Source organism: Malus sylvestris, chromosome 9 (genome assembly GCF_916048215.2).
Source record: "Malus sylvestris chromosome 9, drMalSylv7.2, whole genome shotgun sequence".
Lineage (NCBI taxonomy): Eukaryota > Viridiplantae > Streptophyta > Magnoliopsida > Rosales > Rosaceae > Malus > Malus sylvestris.
In genome coordinates, this window is record NC_062268.1 from 31,950,145 (window position 1) to 31,966,366 (window position 16,222).

The window sequence follows — 16,222 nt, forward strand, 5'->3', positions numbered from 1 at the left end:
AATATATATATATATATATATATATATATATATTATGTATGTATAAAGAGAACTGTGATGAGCACTAAAAAAAATCTCGTTATGCATCATATAATTGTAATTTTTTTTTCTAATTATAAAAAGTTTGGAGAGTAATATGAGATTTTTGGAATGCCCAAACAATTTCATATATAAATATAATACTAATTGTTAACTTTTATCTTTGATATATTTCATTAGTTTGCAACTTGAAAGTTTTACCTTTTATTTGATTTGGCTTGTAACCGTAACTTTTATTTTTAATCCTGGGTGCATGGTTTATTAATTGTGTGAAATAATGGTGAATTATGAATTTTGGTTGTAGGTTTAATGTTATATGTATATTAGATTATTTCAAAATAAAAGATGATATTAAGTTTCATCTTCATACATGGGGTACTTGCTTAGCAAAAACATGTTTTGGGCCCAAAAAAAATAGCCCAATACCAAATTGCTACAGTACCATTATAATACCATGTCAGCCGAATTTTATGGCATATTGAAATTCGGTACACAAAAAATTTAGTATAATTTGATATACTAAAAGTTTGGTATGATAATTGGTATGACGATTTGTGTACAGTAATCATACCAAATTAACAATGAGTATCTGTCAACTGTTTACTATGTATTTTATTTTTCAGTCCAATTAGAAAGGGTCTTCTATTTTTTTTCTTTCTTTCTTTAAATTGTTGATTATTGGGTGCTTACCGAATTCACAATGAGTCTCCCTCAGTTGTTTGCTCTGTAATTTTTATATTTTTAGTTCAATTAGAAAGGGTCTTCTTTTTGGTTTTTTCGTTCTTTTAATTATTGATTATTAGGTTGCTTACCAAATTTTCAATGTGTCTCCCTCGACTGTTTACTCAGTAATTTATTTTTTTGGTCAATTAGAAAGGGTCTTTTTCTTTTCCCTTTCTTTTGATTGTTGATTATTAGGCTGGAGCGAACAGGTCTATGAGAGCGCGTGACTATTGTTGGTTGGGTTGATTTTGAGGGTCACGTAATCCACTTGTTGAAAATCAAAAGCACATAGGATGGTCTTTGACTCTTCAGACAATTTTGTGTATAAAAGTAAGGAAAGGCAGTGGTTTGACATCAAAACTCCTTCATACACAGATATACTTGAATACAAAGAGAGCAAAATTTCTCACCCTCCTCTCCTGCATATTCCTTCCTATACTCCTGCCATTTTTGGAAATAAATTAAACAAAATCTGTTGTTTATCTAATGGAGAACATGATGGGTCTGCTTAGTGTTCACCTCCAGAGAGGAGTGAACCTTGCTGTTAGAGACATGAGAAGCAGTGATCCTTACGTCGTTGTCAAAATGGGCAAGCAGGTATTCATTTGGCTAGCTTCCTTCATTTTACCACTTACTCTGTGTGTGTGTGTGCTTTTTTTTTTTTCTTCTAGTTTTGATCCATTTCTTGATCCATTTGGGATTCTGGGGTTTGGTCATATATGTCCTTGAAATTAAGGTTTTTGATGACATGTTAGAACAATGCGGGGTGGGAGGATTCAAACTTTGGTGCAGTGGATGTGAATCACGCTATTGTAGTCAACTTGACTAAACTCAGACATGAAAATAGTACAGCTTATTTAACCTAATTTTTTGATGATGCAGAAACTGAAAACTGGTGTGGTGAAGAGGAATGTGAATCCAGTATGGGATGAAACATTGACACTTTCTGTCACAGAAATAAATCTTCCCATCACGCTGTGTGTGTATGATAAAGACAGATTTAGTTTTGATGACAAAATGGGGGACGCAGAGTTTGAGATTGCACTATTTATCAAAGTCTTGAGGATGAGATTGGAAGGCCTCCCAGATGGAACCGTAATTACAAAAGTACAACCAAATAGGGAAAATTGCCTTGCTGAAGAGAGCTGCATTATCTGGTCTAAAGGCAAACTTGTCCAGAACATGGCCCTCAGGCTCCGAAATGTGGAGTGTGGGGATGTTGAACTCCAACTGCAGTGGATTGATGTTCCTAGTTCTAGGGGTCTGTAGATTGTTGATTGCAATTGCATCCACTTTCTCTCCATGTATATTGTTGTATTTGGTGTCTGGCTAATTCAATTCTTTTGTTAATAAATATGTGAAGAGTAGAGTTAACGATGTCTATGAGTTTTGCCCTCCCATGCATGTATTCGCATCAATCATTTGGGATGCGAGAAATGTTTGAACAGCTTCTTTTTTTTTTTCAATCTTAATCAATCAAATACATTTATTTGATTTCATTTCTTATGTATACGCATGTGAAGTTGTTAATTCGAAAAATTGGATTCCACCATCTTACTAGTAAACAATTTGAGGTGGTGGGTGAAATAAGGAGAAATTTCATCTTACTAGAAAACATTTCAAGAAGAGATGTGGTAGCGATACAATGGCAGTGTTAGTGAATTATGAAAGATTTTATTGCAACTGTTTAGAAGAACATGCCTGAATAAGGTCTAGACTCTTCAAACCAAAATGAATCGTTTTCAAAATAAAGAGTCAACTTGGCCAATTTATAGGTCACACAATTAGTAGGACGAACATCAGAGACATGAGCGTTGAGTGTTCAATATTGCCAACCAATTAAGCAAGAGAATAAAATTTTGAGTTAAAACCAATGTGAGAAATATTAGGGTATCGGATTCCACTACCATTAATCAATAACACCCTAAGTACGAGCAGCAATCTAGAGTCAATCTACTATTTTCTCAAGAATTAACAATTAAGCACACATACATAACGCTTACGTGAGTAGTCTTTAATTTTTAGTATATCGATATTTTTACACTAAGGTGAGGGAGAATTCGGCTAAATCATACAATTGGCAGCCTAATTTGGTATTGAATTCGTCATCTACGAGATTTGAACCTAAAACCTCTCACTTCCAAGTGAAGAAAAATACCACCAGACCGTAGTATTGAGTGGCGAGTAGTCTTACCAAAGCACCGTCTGAATCAAAGAAAATAAAGACAAACGGACCAAAGATAATTCTATAGGGAACTTTGTGAGATGCATATTATGTGGTAGGTTCAGGCCGCTGGAAGATTGATAGGCGTCAACCAATTATTCATTGTGCTAAGTTGTAGATGCAAAATTGGATTAAACAGCCAGCTTGTTCAATCAAATTGGGATTTCTTTCTGCCCTACTTTGGATTGACCAAATCAAGGAATGCAAAGGCTATCAAAATAGTGTCGAAATTAGGACATGTTTGCTTACAAAGAAGGGAAATTTGAATTATTTTGATTCTTCAAGTTCCATGCTATACTAAAATATAGGAATGAGAATTAGTTTACCTCTAAACGTTCACATGTGTTTATTACCTCATAAGAAATTGGATATGATGGCCGGGAAATCAACTCAATTTTAAATCTTCGTGCCTTTCCGGGTTGATTGACTTTCATGTGCTAACATTTGAGCGACGACTTTTGCTTGACGGAGTTTTATATTCATCAGGCAAATATTTGTGCGACGACTTTTGCCCGACTGATATTGCTAACGAATTTCAGTCGGGTAAAACATTATACTACCAAACCTTATTTGGCTCGACGAAATCCTTTCTTCTAGAATGTTTTTTTTTTTAGTGTCCGGATATCGCTAGAAGAAATCGTGGACCTTTTTCTTTCGTGGCATGAACCATGGTTGCCTCAGATTGGTCATAAATTATTACTCCTCCTGCATATATACTTGATCTTTACTATTTTCTTACGTTTTGTGTGAGCTTCTCTAGACCATCATCGCATTTTTTTGTTTGTGGAACACAGATATCGATCTCTTTGGATTGATTTTGGGACCTGGATTGTTTGCCCTCCCCCATCCCATACATTTCCTATCCCCTTCTATTTATGTGATCATAATTAAACCACGTCAACATTTTATATTCTCATTGCTTTTTGTCTTATTATTTTTATAAAAAAAATTAATATAAAATGTTAACATGGCTTATGACCACAAAAATAAAAAAGGATATGAAGGATATAGGATGGGAAGGGCAGACAATTGAGTCCTTGATTTTGAACCTTGGATCAGACATTTAACTTGAAGTCTTAGGCCTTGCATGATTTCTTGGACCAATCACGTGGCCTTACCATTTTCGTAGTGAAATGTTGGACAATCTTGTCAACATTATTGGTCGCCTGGTCTGGGCGGTTTGGAATCATGGGCCGGCCAATTGGTCTGACAGTTTAGACTTCCTATTGTGGTACAAACATTAAAAATTGGACTTGGATTCTCTGCCCTCCCATTTCGGTGCCCTCTCCGTGCCCTCCTGTTTTGTGTGGTCACGGTTAATCCATGCTAACATTTTATATTGTTTTTTATAAAAATAATAAGACAAAAAAAATAGTAATATAAAATATTGAAGTGGCTTAACTGTGACCACACAAACAGAAGGGCACGAGGAGGGCACCGAATTTGGAGGACAGAGAATCCAAGTCCTTAAAAATTTTGTTTCCCATTTATTGGCCGTACCGGGAAACCTAGAAGTTTGGTCCTCCTTTGTTTAGATGCGAAAGTGTGTCACCACGTGGTTTAATTTAATCGATGTAGAAAAAAGTGAGCGAATTGTGTTTGAATCTTGAATTTGACTTTCGATCAAATGATTAAACAATTGGGTAAAGAACCTCTTCTCGACCTAGGTTCGTGCTCTACCTTGGAGACAAGGATTTGAACAAACAACCAAATGATGTGTGATGGTGATGGTGAAGATTGAGCAAGTCAATTGCATGAAAATAAAATAATCTAGACTAGGGCTACATTATGATAAGATAGGAATTGAAGAAAAATAGAACGGCAAGTTGTGTGTTTGATCGGAGATCTTTTGCTCCTCTGCAAACCTTATATTTATAGGGCTCAAATATGTACGGATAAATCCTAATGTGGTTATCCAAATACATTGCCCCGTGATCACTGATAGGAACATATTTATGCAACTTAGTTAGCTTGTTTATTAGCATTTACTTAGTTTAATTCTAGTTATTTTGGTACTTTAAGCTATTTTCATGTGTTTGTAGGTTAAAATAACAAAGTTGGCAACAAAGTGCTATTTGGAGCATTTTGGAGCATTTTTGGGCCAAGATTGGATAGTGCAAGCATAGAGACATGAGGATGGACGCTTTTTACGATTAGAAGGCTAGAAATCAGCAAGTGTGTTGACCTACAACTACAAACATCCACTCATTACCAAACACTCATCCACTACACCCATTACATCCACTCATTACCAAACATCCATCCACTACACCCATTACATCCACTCATTACCAAACATTCATCCACTACACCCATTACATCCACTCATTACCAAACATCCATCCACTACACCCATTACATTAATTCATTACTAAACATTCACCCACTACACCCATTACATCCACTCATTACCAAACATTCACCCACTACACCCCTTACATCCACTCATTACCACAACATACACCACTACCACCTTAATTAGATGGTGGTCATCTCCCTAGCCTATAAATACATCCACCCTTCACCATAAAAATGGGAGAAAAAAGATCCATCAAAAGACACTACATTCACATCTCACAACTCCATACACTTACACTTTCATTCCTTGGCCGAGAGAACACAATCCACCCATCCACCCTTCACCATAACTCACCTATATCCATCCACCACCATAATTTACCACTCATCCATAAAACCACACCTTGTGCCGCAACAAAGAGAAGAAGGAGGACCCTTGGACGTGCTTGACATTCAAGTTGGATTGTTGGAGCGTTTTTAGGTGTTTTCATTCTTTGTTTTCAATATCTAAATTTGTTTATCTTTGCTTTGTGAGTATGAGGAGCTAAACCCCCCTTAGCTAGGGGGGAATTCAAAGCCATGAACATACTTGCAATATGAATTGATTACCTTCAGTTGTGAATTCAATTTGTTTAACTGCTTGATTGATAACTTATTCGTGTATGTTTATTAAGCGTGCACACTTAGTTTGCATGCATGAATATGCTGCTAGAGTATAAGGGAGTTTAACCTAATAGTTACAAACTTATATTCACAAGTAGTGGAAGTCGCTTATAAACGATCGCGTTAAATGAATTCTTGGCAGGAGTTTCATGTTCATCATAGTAACGAATGCTTCGTCAATACTTATAGTTTTTCATAATGCTTAATGATCTTTGATTGTATCTTTATTATGCTGTTCACGTAAAGGACTTTTGAAGAATGCTTGAATTGTTGTATGCGCTTTCCCATCCAATTCAATAACTTAAGGAGAACTTGAAGGTTAATTTAAGCGGACTTAATTAACCTGAGGTGTTGAGTTTCATGATTTATCGAAAGAACAACTGGAAATTGGTTTATGTGCAAGTGTGTCATGTGTGGAGAAGAACCCTCTAGCTAGCCCATCATCCATAGTTTACCCAAATTCGTCCAAAATCTGTTTTAGTTTACAATCTGTTTGTTTTGTTTTTAAATTCGTCAAAATCAAATCCCCCTTTACTTTAAAGTGTTTTATTAGTCAAAATCTATTTTGATTTGTGTTTTTAAGTGTCTTGAGTCAAGTTAGAACCTAATTTCGTCTAAAACCATCCTTAGAGTCAGTTTAGAGTCTAATTCATTGTTTTAAGCAGTTTTGAGTCTTTTAAACTAGTTTTGAGTCTTTTTAGTTTGTATTGCATCTTTTGAATCTAGTTTGGTGTTTTAAACATAATTTTACGTTTTTAAGTCAGTTTCAAGTGTTTTAGCAATCCCTCCTAATCCCCGGCCTAGAACGATCCCTACTTACATTCTTTACTACAATTGACAACAAAAGGGTTTAATTTGTGTGTTAAAATAATTTTTGCATCAATCACGTCAATCAAGGGAAAGCTTCCTCAATTGATGATTGACATTGGCTAGCCTTGATTATGTCCATCACCTTAATACGCAATGAAAATGCTTTGAATCACTTAAATCATGGGCTTGTGATTTAATATGGTTTCTCTGTCACCTTTATTTGGGCTGCCAGATTAAAGCTTATTATCAATTAGAACAAAATTGTAAACTTAGGTACAAACAGGTTTATAACTTAATATCGTTTGTTCGAACAAAAGAAAAACAGGTTTCTTACTCAATTACATGGGTGTTGCGTTTACTTTTTATGAGAGCCAGTGCAAATTTCAAAACGCATTCAACGTGATTGTTGCCGAAATTGGAGCTTCCAGACAATGGTTACGTCAATCTTGATATTTCTTGGTATTTATTTGGGTGTTGATTAGATTAATGGCAATTTGTGTAAATTTATAAACAGAACATTTGGACCGCAAATAGCTGAAAACTATGAGTGAGTATCCTTGCCGGATCCTTTTTGTGAGAATCCCGGGGATCCTCAAAATCACATTCGTTGTATATCGTACGGTTAGAAATCATTATAATTTTGTTTACTTAAAATTAAATAAAAACAGTACTTGACGAAAATTGACCGCACGATGTACGATGAACGGATGTGATTGAATGATTTCCGAGATCCTCACAAAGAGGATCCGGCGAGGATCCTCTCTCTAAAAACTACATCAATATTGCACCAAAATATTGTTAAATACACCATTGCATTGATATTATTTCATTTTCTTTGGCATCCAATGCATAAAAAAACATATGCAGCAACGTAGGGAGCATTTTTGCTCACCACCCTAAACTTTGGTGTATGCTCATCATACACTTACCTAATCATCTGCTAAGTGTGATTTTACTTAACCCTAGTTAATGTTTTTCAAAATTGAAAAAGTACCATATAATGTAAAAGTTAACTAGAATTAGGTGAAATGACACATGTTAAATAATTAGGTGTATGGTGAGCATATACCGTAGTTATGGTGGTGAGCAAAAATGCACCCTGCAACATATTATATACCTGCAAGACGGCAGATTCAAGAAACAATCTTCAATCTAAACATCCAAATAACTACGCAACAAAGTATATCATAAACAATGAATTTCAGGCACGCATTCCACCTAGTATGTTCTGAATTTGATTTTTGGAACTTGTGAATCACACTATGGTGGACATGCTTCGATTTTTAGTACTGATAAATCAAACGAAGATAACTAAAGAGAGATTGAAATGCTATTGTGAATCTTTCCGGCTCGTAAAAGAGTGGACTGACGCGACAGCCACTAAGTTGTCCTATTTTTAAAGAAAAAACAACCACTTACAACCATGGTCTCTAGTTTTGAGACAACGCTACATTATACACTTAACAAATGAGGATTTGACAAATGAAAAAACAATTCATTGAACAAAAATATGCAAAACGATATCGGGTATTGTCGGGCAAATGGTTTCCACCTTATTTATCGGAAGAATTTGTGGGAGGTAGCATAGTTTCACTTTTTTTTTTTTAAACTAACAAATAAATGAATATGTATCTCGTTGACACTATTTATTTTATTCATTCATTTAAAATGAACCGTTTTTATAATTTATATGTAAATTATTGCAAAAATTGTGCCGTTGTGAGAGGGGTGAGTGAAAGTTTGTCCTAAAAAATACAAATTGGCAGATCAACTAAACGTGTCTACATCTATAGTTATTAGTTAGAAGCTTTTTAATTATATGTATTATTTTTTCATCATACTATCATTATTGCTGTTATACTTAACAATGTTTGAAAAATTTCATTTTCAATTTTGGTCCCTAAAATACTGTTCATTTAATTTCAGTTTAACCAATCATGCATCTATATATCAAGTAAACAAATTATGGGGTGTAAAGTTGTTGATGCCAAAATTGAGTCCATTTTAGTGCTATACTAGCTATCATGCACGCGTGTGAGCGCGTGCATAAGGTATTTTTTAAATCACGGCGTGTTACGTGTGAGACACGTTTTAAATGTATTTACATGCGTGAATTGACTAAAGAAAAGTCAAGTATTTGAAGTAAATGAATAATCTTATATTATGATAGAAAAAACCCCTCATAAACCAATCAAAGCAGCTCAATTCACATAATAAAATCGGTCTTTCAATTTTCATCTACATTCTATTGAATTTACATTAAGAATAGAGAAAATAATATTTAATAAACAACTTATTGAATCACATTATTGCTAGCTCATTGTTAGGCTAAGCTCACCTCCTCCTCTTTAGTATAGATAATATCGTTTGTAAAAAAAAAAAAATTCATTTGACAACTAATTTATTCACATTATTATATGCACGCGAAAGACTTTTTTTATATCCGGCATTACACACCTCTTAAGATGTTTTGAACGTGTTTAAAAAAAGGGAAAATAATATTTAATGAACATCTAATTGAATCATATTATTGCTAGCCTGTTGTGAGGTACTAATTAAAAAAAAACTATACAAAAAGAATTAATTATTAAAAAAACACTGTTAAAATGACAAAAATACCCCTGCATTATTTGGTACATTATTTTGGGATGCTTTTTGAAATTTTTTGTTTTGGGGGTATTTTTGTCCAAAACTTTTTAGTGTAGCTTGTGACCCCAAAATGGGTTGTTGGCTTCATATATAAAGATATGCAAACAAAATTATCAATCAAGGGGGGCATTTCCAACTACTTTTAGAAATAACCCTGACGAGCCACTTAATACTACATTTTAGTGATATACTTAGCTCAATCTCCTACCCTTTGATGTAGATAATATTATTTATTAAGAAAAAAAGTAGGGTTGAAGGACAAAACCACGTCCACTATACCTCTTTGAGTACTCCCATCGATACTAATAGAGGCATCAACTTATATAATAACTTTTTAAATATACACCATGATATTGAAATGCGGATTAAGCCTAACATTAGACAAATTAATCTTCTTACAGGTAAAATTTAGGGTGGAGTAGAATAAATTGGGGTTGAGTCAAATGACTGCGAGCGTGTTTGGAACTGTTTATAAAATGATGGTCATGTGAATGATATTTTTGGAGAATTAAAAGTGCTTCCCAAAGAGTGCAAGCAATTTCCTTTCAAAAAATAGTCATTTAATAATTTTAAAAGGACTTTTGATAAGAAGTTGAAGTACTTGGAGTGATTTATTTTAACAAAATAACCTAGGAGGTGATTTCTCTAAAGTGCTGCCAAGTGAAAAATTGAGAAGCTCTTGGTCCCCTTAATGAGAAGCACTTGGACCCTTTAATGAAAGTTTTTCAACTCCGAAACTACCCCTAATTATAAATTGAAAGGTCTGAAACGCCCTTCAAATTCCACAAATATGTTTTAGACTCTCGCTCTCTACGCGCCGGGCTGTGTCGACTAGTCAGAAATTTCCGACGATGTTTTTTAGTCTAAAAAGTTGAATTTAAATAGTGTACCAAATATATCCTAATATTTCAATGGAATAGAAGGCCACATGAAAGATGGAGCAGTGCATATGTCAATGAGCTTTGAGATGAACTTGGCATATCTGGTATGAGGGAAGCCGAGTTCCTTGGACAATATTGTCCTTGACTTACCACTTCTGAAATGCTTTTTTCATTGGCGTCCAATCACTATAGTATCGAAAGCACTTTTGTGCGATGTAAAAGCACCTATTTGGTTGCTTGTCAAACAACACACTTCTTATTTTCTCATCAAAACCCTACAAACAAGTGTTATTGACAAAAAATGTTAGTGAGTAACATCGTTTTATTGAGTAGCACTTCCAAACAACAACAACAACAACAACAACAAAGCCTTTTCCCACTAAGTGGGGTCGGCTATATGAATCCTAGAACGCCATTGCGCTCGGTTTTGTGTCATGTCCTCCGTTAGATCCAAGTACTCAAGTCTTTTCCTAGGGTCTCTTCCAAAGTTTTCCTAGGTCTTCCTCTACCCCTTCGACCCTGAACCTCTGTCCCGTAGTCACATTTTTGAACCGGAGCGTCAATAGGCCTTCTTTGCACATGTCCTAACCACCGGAACCGATTTTCTCTCATATTTCCTTCAATTTTGGCTACTCCTACTTTACCTCGGATATCCTCATTCCCAATCTTATCCTTTCTCGTGTGCCCATACATCCCACGAAGCATCCTCATCTCCGCTACACCTATTTTGTGTACGTGTTGATGCTTCACCGCCCAACATTCTGTGCCATACAACATCGCGGCCTTATTGCCGTCCTATAAAATTTTCCCTTGAGCTTCAGTGGCCTACGACGGTCACACAACACGCCGGATGCACTCTTACACTTCAACCATCCAGCTTGTATTCTATGGTTGAGATCTCCATCTAAGTCTCCGTTCTCTTGCAAGATAGATCCTAGGTAGCGAAAACGGTCACTTTTTGTGATCTTCGCTAGATTGCTCCGGTCATTAGTGTGGATAAGTATATAGATGGATAGAGATAGGAAAGCAAACACAAGATGTACGTGGTTCACCCAGATTGGCTAGGTCCACGGAATAGAGGAGTTCTCATTAATTGTGAAGGGTTTACACAAGTACATAGGTTCAAGCTCTCCTTTAGTGAGTACAAGTGAATGATTTAGTACAAATGACATTAGGAAATATTGTGGGAGAATGATCTCGTAACCACGAAACTTCTAAGTACCGGAGTGTGGTATCGTCTTGACTTGCCTTATCTGTCTCATAGGTAGATGTGGCATCTTCTCTGGAAGTACTCTTCCTCCATCCAGGGGTGGTATCTGTAACTGGTGGAGATGCACAAGGTAATGTATCAATTTCACTTGAAGCTTACTTGTAGTTTCAAGCTTGGTCAAGCGCGATACAAACCAAGTAGTAGGAGTCCCCCAAGTCGCCGAGCTAGGGGATCTGCTGAAAGAGGTGACAGACAAGGTAAGCAATCAGAGCTCCGGCTGATTATTCACATTCTCCCTATCTTGCAGGCAGCATGAAGGATAAAGAGAAGAAAAATGAGAAGAGATGATATGGGATATTTTTGCTCTTGAAGAAGTAACTTTCCACAGGCTTATTCTTGAACTGGGCTGGAGGGTTTTCTGGTTTCCTCCAGAGTATAAGGCCGACTGAAGAATTTGAGGGTCAAAACAAGTCCATCAAATCTAGAGTACGTTCGACCCTGCTGATATGGGATACTTTTGCTTTTGACAGAGTAGTGGATGTATCGGCACGTGTGCTGTTACGCTTGTCTCCACATGCTTCCTTGTATCCTTCTCACTTGCCCTATCTGTTTCTCAGGCAGATGCAGTATCTTCCCTAGAAGCATAAGATGTTGAAGATGAGTACTCGAGAGCAATGCCAGGTAAGTAATCAGGTAAGGGGTTCCAGGCAGTCAGTTCCTGGCTGGAAGCTTGATTCCAAGTGCTGACTGATTGCTCTCTTTCTCCTTGTCTTGCAGGTAAGAACAAGGCCAAAGGAAAAGACAGAGAAAAAGCATGATATGGGATACTCTTGCTTTTAACCCTGATGATATGAGATATTCTTGCTCTAGTATAGCTTGTTTACAGAGGTGTTATCGGGGGGAAAGAAAGCTGAATATTTCGAAAGGCTTCGTTGGGAGTGCCCTCTCAGATAAGAGGAAGGGTTGAGCATTTTTGCAGGTCTGCCTGTCCGTTGGGGATAGAGGTCGACATATATAGGAGTCTCCCTAACATCAAGTAATAATGCTATTCATTTACCCTGCTTGGTCATACCACGGTAGTGGGAGCTGCCAGCTTCACATGTTTTAACTCTGTCAGAGCACTTTGAAAAAGTGGTCTGTGGTATCTGGAAAGCTGATGTTGCGTGTGAAGATTACAGACAAGCTTTATCCAAGGAGATCCAGCTCTTGAAGTTGGGAAAGTGGTGCCTCTTCGGTTTTTGAACAAGCAATCCTGTCTGGGATCTGGCTCTCGAGATTCGGAGAACGATGCCTCTTCGATTTTTGAGAAAGCAATCTTGCTGGGGGTCTGGCTCTCGAGATTTGGAGAGCGGTGTCTCTTCAATTTTTGAGAAAGTAATCATGTTGGGAGTCTGGCTCTCGAGATTCGGAGGGCGGTGCCTCTTCGATTTTGGAGCAAGCAATCTTGTTGGGAGTGTTTTCTCGAATGTGAGTAAAGGTTGGGCATGTTAGCTAGTCTACCTTGCCACGAAGCACAGAGGTTGACACATAGGGACTTTCCAATTATCCAGCAGTGGTACTGTTCCTTTACCCTCTCTTCGATTTTTGAGAAAGTAATCATGTTGGGAGTCTGGCTCTAGAGATTCGGAGGGCGGTGCCTCTTCGATTTTGGAGCAAGCAATCTTGTTGGGAGTGTTTTCTCGAATGTGAGTAAAGGTTGGGCATGTTTGCTAGTCTACCTTGCCACGAAGCACAAAGGTTGACACACAGGGACTTTCCAATTATCCAGCAGTGGTACTGTTCCTTTACCCTCTCTTCGATTTTTGAGAAAGTAATCATGTTGGGAGTCTGGCTCTCGAGATTCGGAGGGCGATGCCTCTTCGATTTTGGAGCAAGCTGGGAGTGTTTTCTCGAATGTGAGTAAAGGTTGGGCATGTTTGCTAGTCTACCTTGCCACGAAGCACAGAGGTTGACACACCGGGACTTTCCAATTATCCATCAGTGGTACTGTTCCTTTACCCTTGTGGGTAATAATATGGTAGCTAGACCTTCAAAATTTATGTGTCTAAACTTTCTTAGTGTTGTTTCTTTGCTATTCTTTTACCCTTCTTGGTTAGAGCGATGTAGTGGGAGCTGCAAGCTTCACGTGTCTCAACTTTGTCAGAGAACTTTGGCAAAGTTATCTGTGGTACCCATGAGCTACTGTTGCGTGTGGGAAGTGGGTGATTGAACAGTACGATTCATGTGATTTCTACTTCACCAGAAATCTTCGACAGAATGCCCATAATTTCCGCAAAGCTGAGTGTGCGTGTGACAGGTGCTGACAAGGCTGGAAAAGTAGGTGCCTCTTCGATTTCTGAGATCGGCCCTCGTGGTCTCTGAGCAGCCCAGCTTTTGAGAAAGCAAGCCTCTTCGATTTCTGAGATCGGCCTTCGTGGTCTTTAAGCAGCCCAGCTTTTGAGAAAGCAAACGCCTCTTCGATTTCTGAGATCGACCCTCTTGGTCTCTGAGCAGCCTAGCTTTTGAGAAAGCAAACGCCTCTTCGATTTCTGAGCAGGCGCCTCTTCGATTTCTGAAGCTTCGTCGAGTGCAGATTTTTATAGGGGCTGACATTAAGTTCCAAAGCACACTTGAATATCCACCAGTAGAAGCTGCATTCTTGCACTTCTAAGATTTTGATTTGTCCGACCTCTTCTCTCTTCAACACCTTTGAAAATGTCTGGCCCCTCCGACCGTCGTTTTGACTTGAACCTTGTTGAAGAGACAGCCCCGCCTTCTCCAGACAACATATGGCGCCCATCATTCGTCTCCCCTACTGGTCCTCTTACCGTTGGGGATTCCGTGATGAAGAATGATATGACCGCTGCGGTAGTGGCCAGGAACCTTCTCACTCCCAAAGATAACAGATTACTTTCCAAACGGTCTGATGAGTTGGCTGTTAAGGATTCTCTGGCTCTCAGTGTTCAGTGTGCAGGTTCTGTGTCTAATATGGCCCAACGCCTATTTGCTCGAACCCGCCAAGTTGAATCATTGGCGGCTGAAGTGATGAGTCTCAAACAGGAGATTAGAGGGCTCAAGCATGAGAATAAACAGTTGCACCAGCTCGCACATGACTATGTTACAAACATGAAGAGGAAGCTTGACCAGATGAAGGAATCTGATGGTCAGGTTTTACTTGATCATCAGAGATTTGTGGGTTTGTTCCAAAGGCATTTATTGCCTTCGTCTTCTGGAGCTGTACCGCGTAATGAAGCTCCAAATGATCAACCTCTGATGCCTCATCCTTCTAGGGTTCTGTCCAGTACTGAGGCTCCGAATGATCCCCCTCCGGTGCCTTCTCTTTCTGGGGCTCTACCGACTACTGAGACTTCTCCTAAGCAACCTTTGTGAAGGCTCCCTCTTGTTTGTTTATTTTGACTCAAGTATATGTACATATTTGTAACTTATCGGGGATATCAATAAATAAGCTTTCCTTCATTTCAACGTATTATGTTAAATACACCAAAGCCTTCTTCGCTAAGTTCTTTGAATTTTCTTCTGTTGAAACTTGTATGTTGAAGCTTTGTGAGTGGAGCATGTAGGTTGAGGTAGTGTTCCCTTGATTTCCCGAGTGAGGAAAACTTCTCGGTTGGAGACTTGGAAAATCCAAGTCACTGAGTGGGATCGGCTATATGAATCTTAGAACGCCATTGTGTTCTGTCCTGTGTCATGTCCTCCGTTAGATCCAAGTACTCTAAGTCTTTTCTTAGGGTCTCTTCCAAAGTTTTCCTAGGTCTTCCTCTACCCCTTCGGCCCTGAACCTCTGTCCCATAGTCGCATCTTCTAATCGGAGCGTCAGTAGGCCTTCTTTGCACATGTCCAAACCACCGTAACCGATTTTCTCTCATCTTTCCTTCAATTTCGGCTACTCCTACTTTACCCCGGATATCCTCATTCATAATCTTGTCCTTTCTCGTGTGCCCACACATCCAACGAAGCATCCTTATCTCCGCTACACCCATTTTGTGTACGTGTTGATGCTTCACCGCCCAACATTCTGTGCCATACAGCATCGCCGGCCTTATTGCCGTCCTATAAAATTTTCCCTTGAGCTCCTTCAGTGGCATACGGCGGTCACATAACACGCCGGATGCACTCTTCCACTTCATCCATCCAGCTTGTATTCTATGGTTGAGATCTCCATCTAATTCTCCGTTCTTTTGCAAGATAGATCCTAGGTAACGAAAACGGTCGCTCTTTGGTATTTCTTGATCTCCGATCCTCACCCCTAACTCGTTTTGGCCTCCATTTGCACTGAACTTGCACTCCATATATTCTGTCTTTGATCGGCTTAGGCGAAGACCTTTAGATTCCAACACTTCTCTCCAAAGGTTAAGCTTTGCATTTACCCCTTCCTGAGTTTCATCTATCAACACTATATCGTCTGCGAAAAGCATACACCAAGGAATATCATCTTGAATATGTCCTGTTAACTCATCCATTACCAACGCAAAAAGGTAAGGACTTAAGGATGAACCTTGATGTAATCCTACAGTTATGGGAAAGCTTTCGGTTTGTCTTTCATGAGTTCTTACGGCAGTCTTTGCTCCTTCATACATATCCTGTATAGTTTGGATATATGCTACTCGTACTCCTTTCTTCTCTAAAATCCTCCAAAGAATGTCTCTTGGGACCCTATCATACGCTTTTTCCAAATCTATAAAGACCATGTGTAAATCCTTTTTCCCATCTCTATATCTTTCCATC

At 38.1% G+C, this 16,222-nt stretch overlaps 2 protein-coding genes across 2 annotated transcripts; one reads left to right on the forward strand and one right to left on the reverse strand.

Annotated features, from left to right (window-relative positions):
• Nucleotides 1-1,131: 1,131 nt before the first annotated feature.
• Nucleotides 1,132-2,261, forward strand: LOC126581957 (protein C2-DOMAIN ABA-RELATED 4-like). Its single transcript, XM_050245903.1, has 2 exons — nucleotides 1,132-1,359; nucleotides 1,645-2,261. Exons 1-2 carry the CDS (start codon nucleotides 1,249-1,251, stop codon nucleotides 2,029-2,031), a joined length of 498 nt encoding a protein of 165 aa, XP_050101860.1. The 5' UTR covers nucleotides 1,132-1,248; the 3' UTR covers nucleotides 2,032-2,261.
• An 8,363-nt stretch (nucleotides 2,262-10,624) lies between these two features.
• Nucleotides 10,625-16,221, reverse strand: LOC126581950 (uncharacterized). The gene is made up of 2 exons (XM_050245895.1): nucleotides 15,249-16,221; nucleotides 10,625-10,784 (listed from the first exon to the last, which is right to left on the reverse strand). Exons 1-2 carry the CDS (start codon nucleotides 16,219-16,221, stop codon nucleotides 10,732-10,734), a joined length of 1,026 nt encoding a protein of 341 aa, XP_050101852.1. The 3' UTR covers nucleotides 10,625-10,731.
• Nucleotide 16,222: the final 1 nt, after the last annotated feature.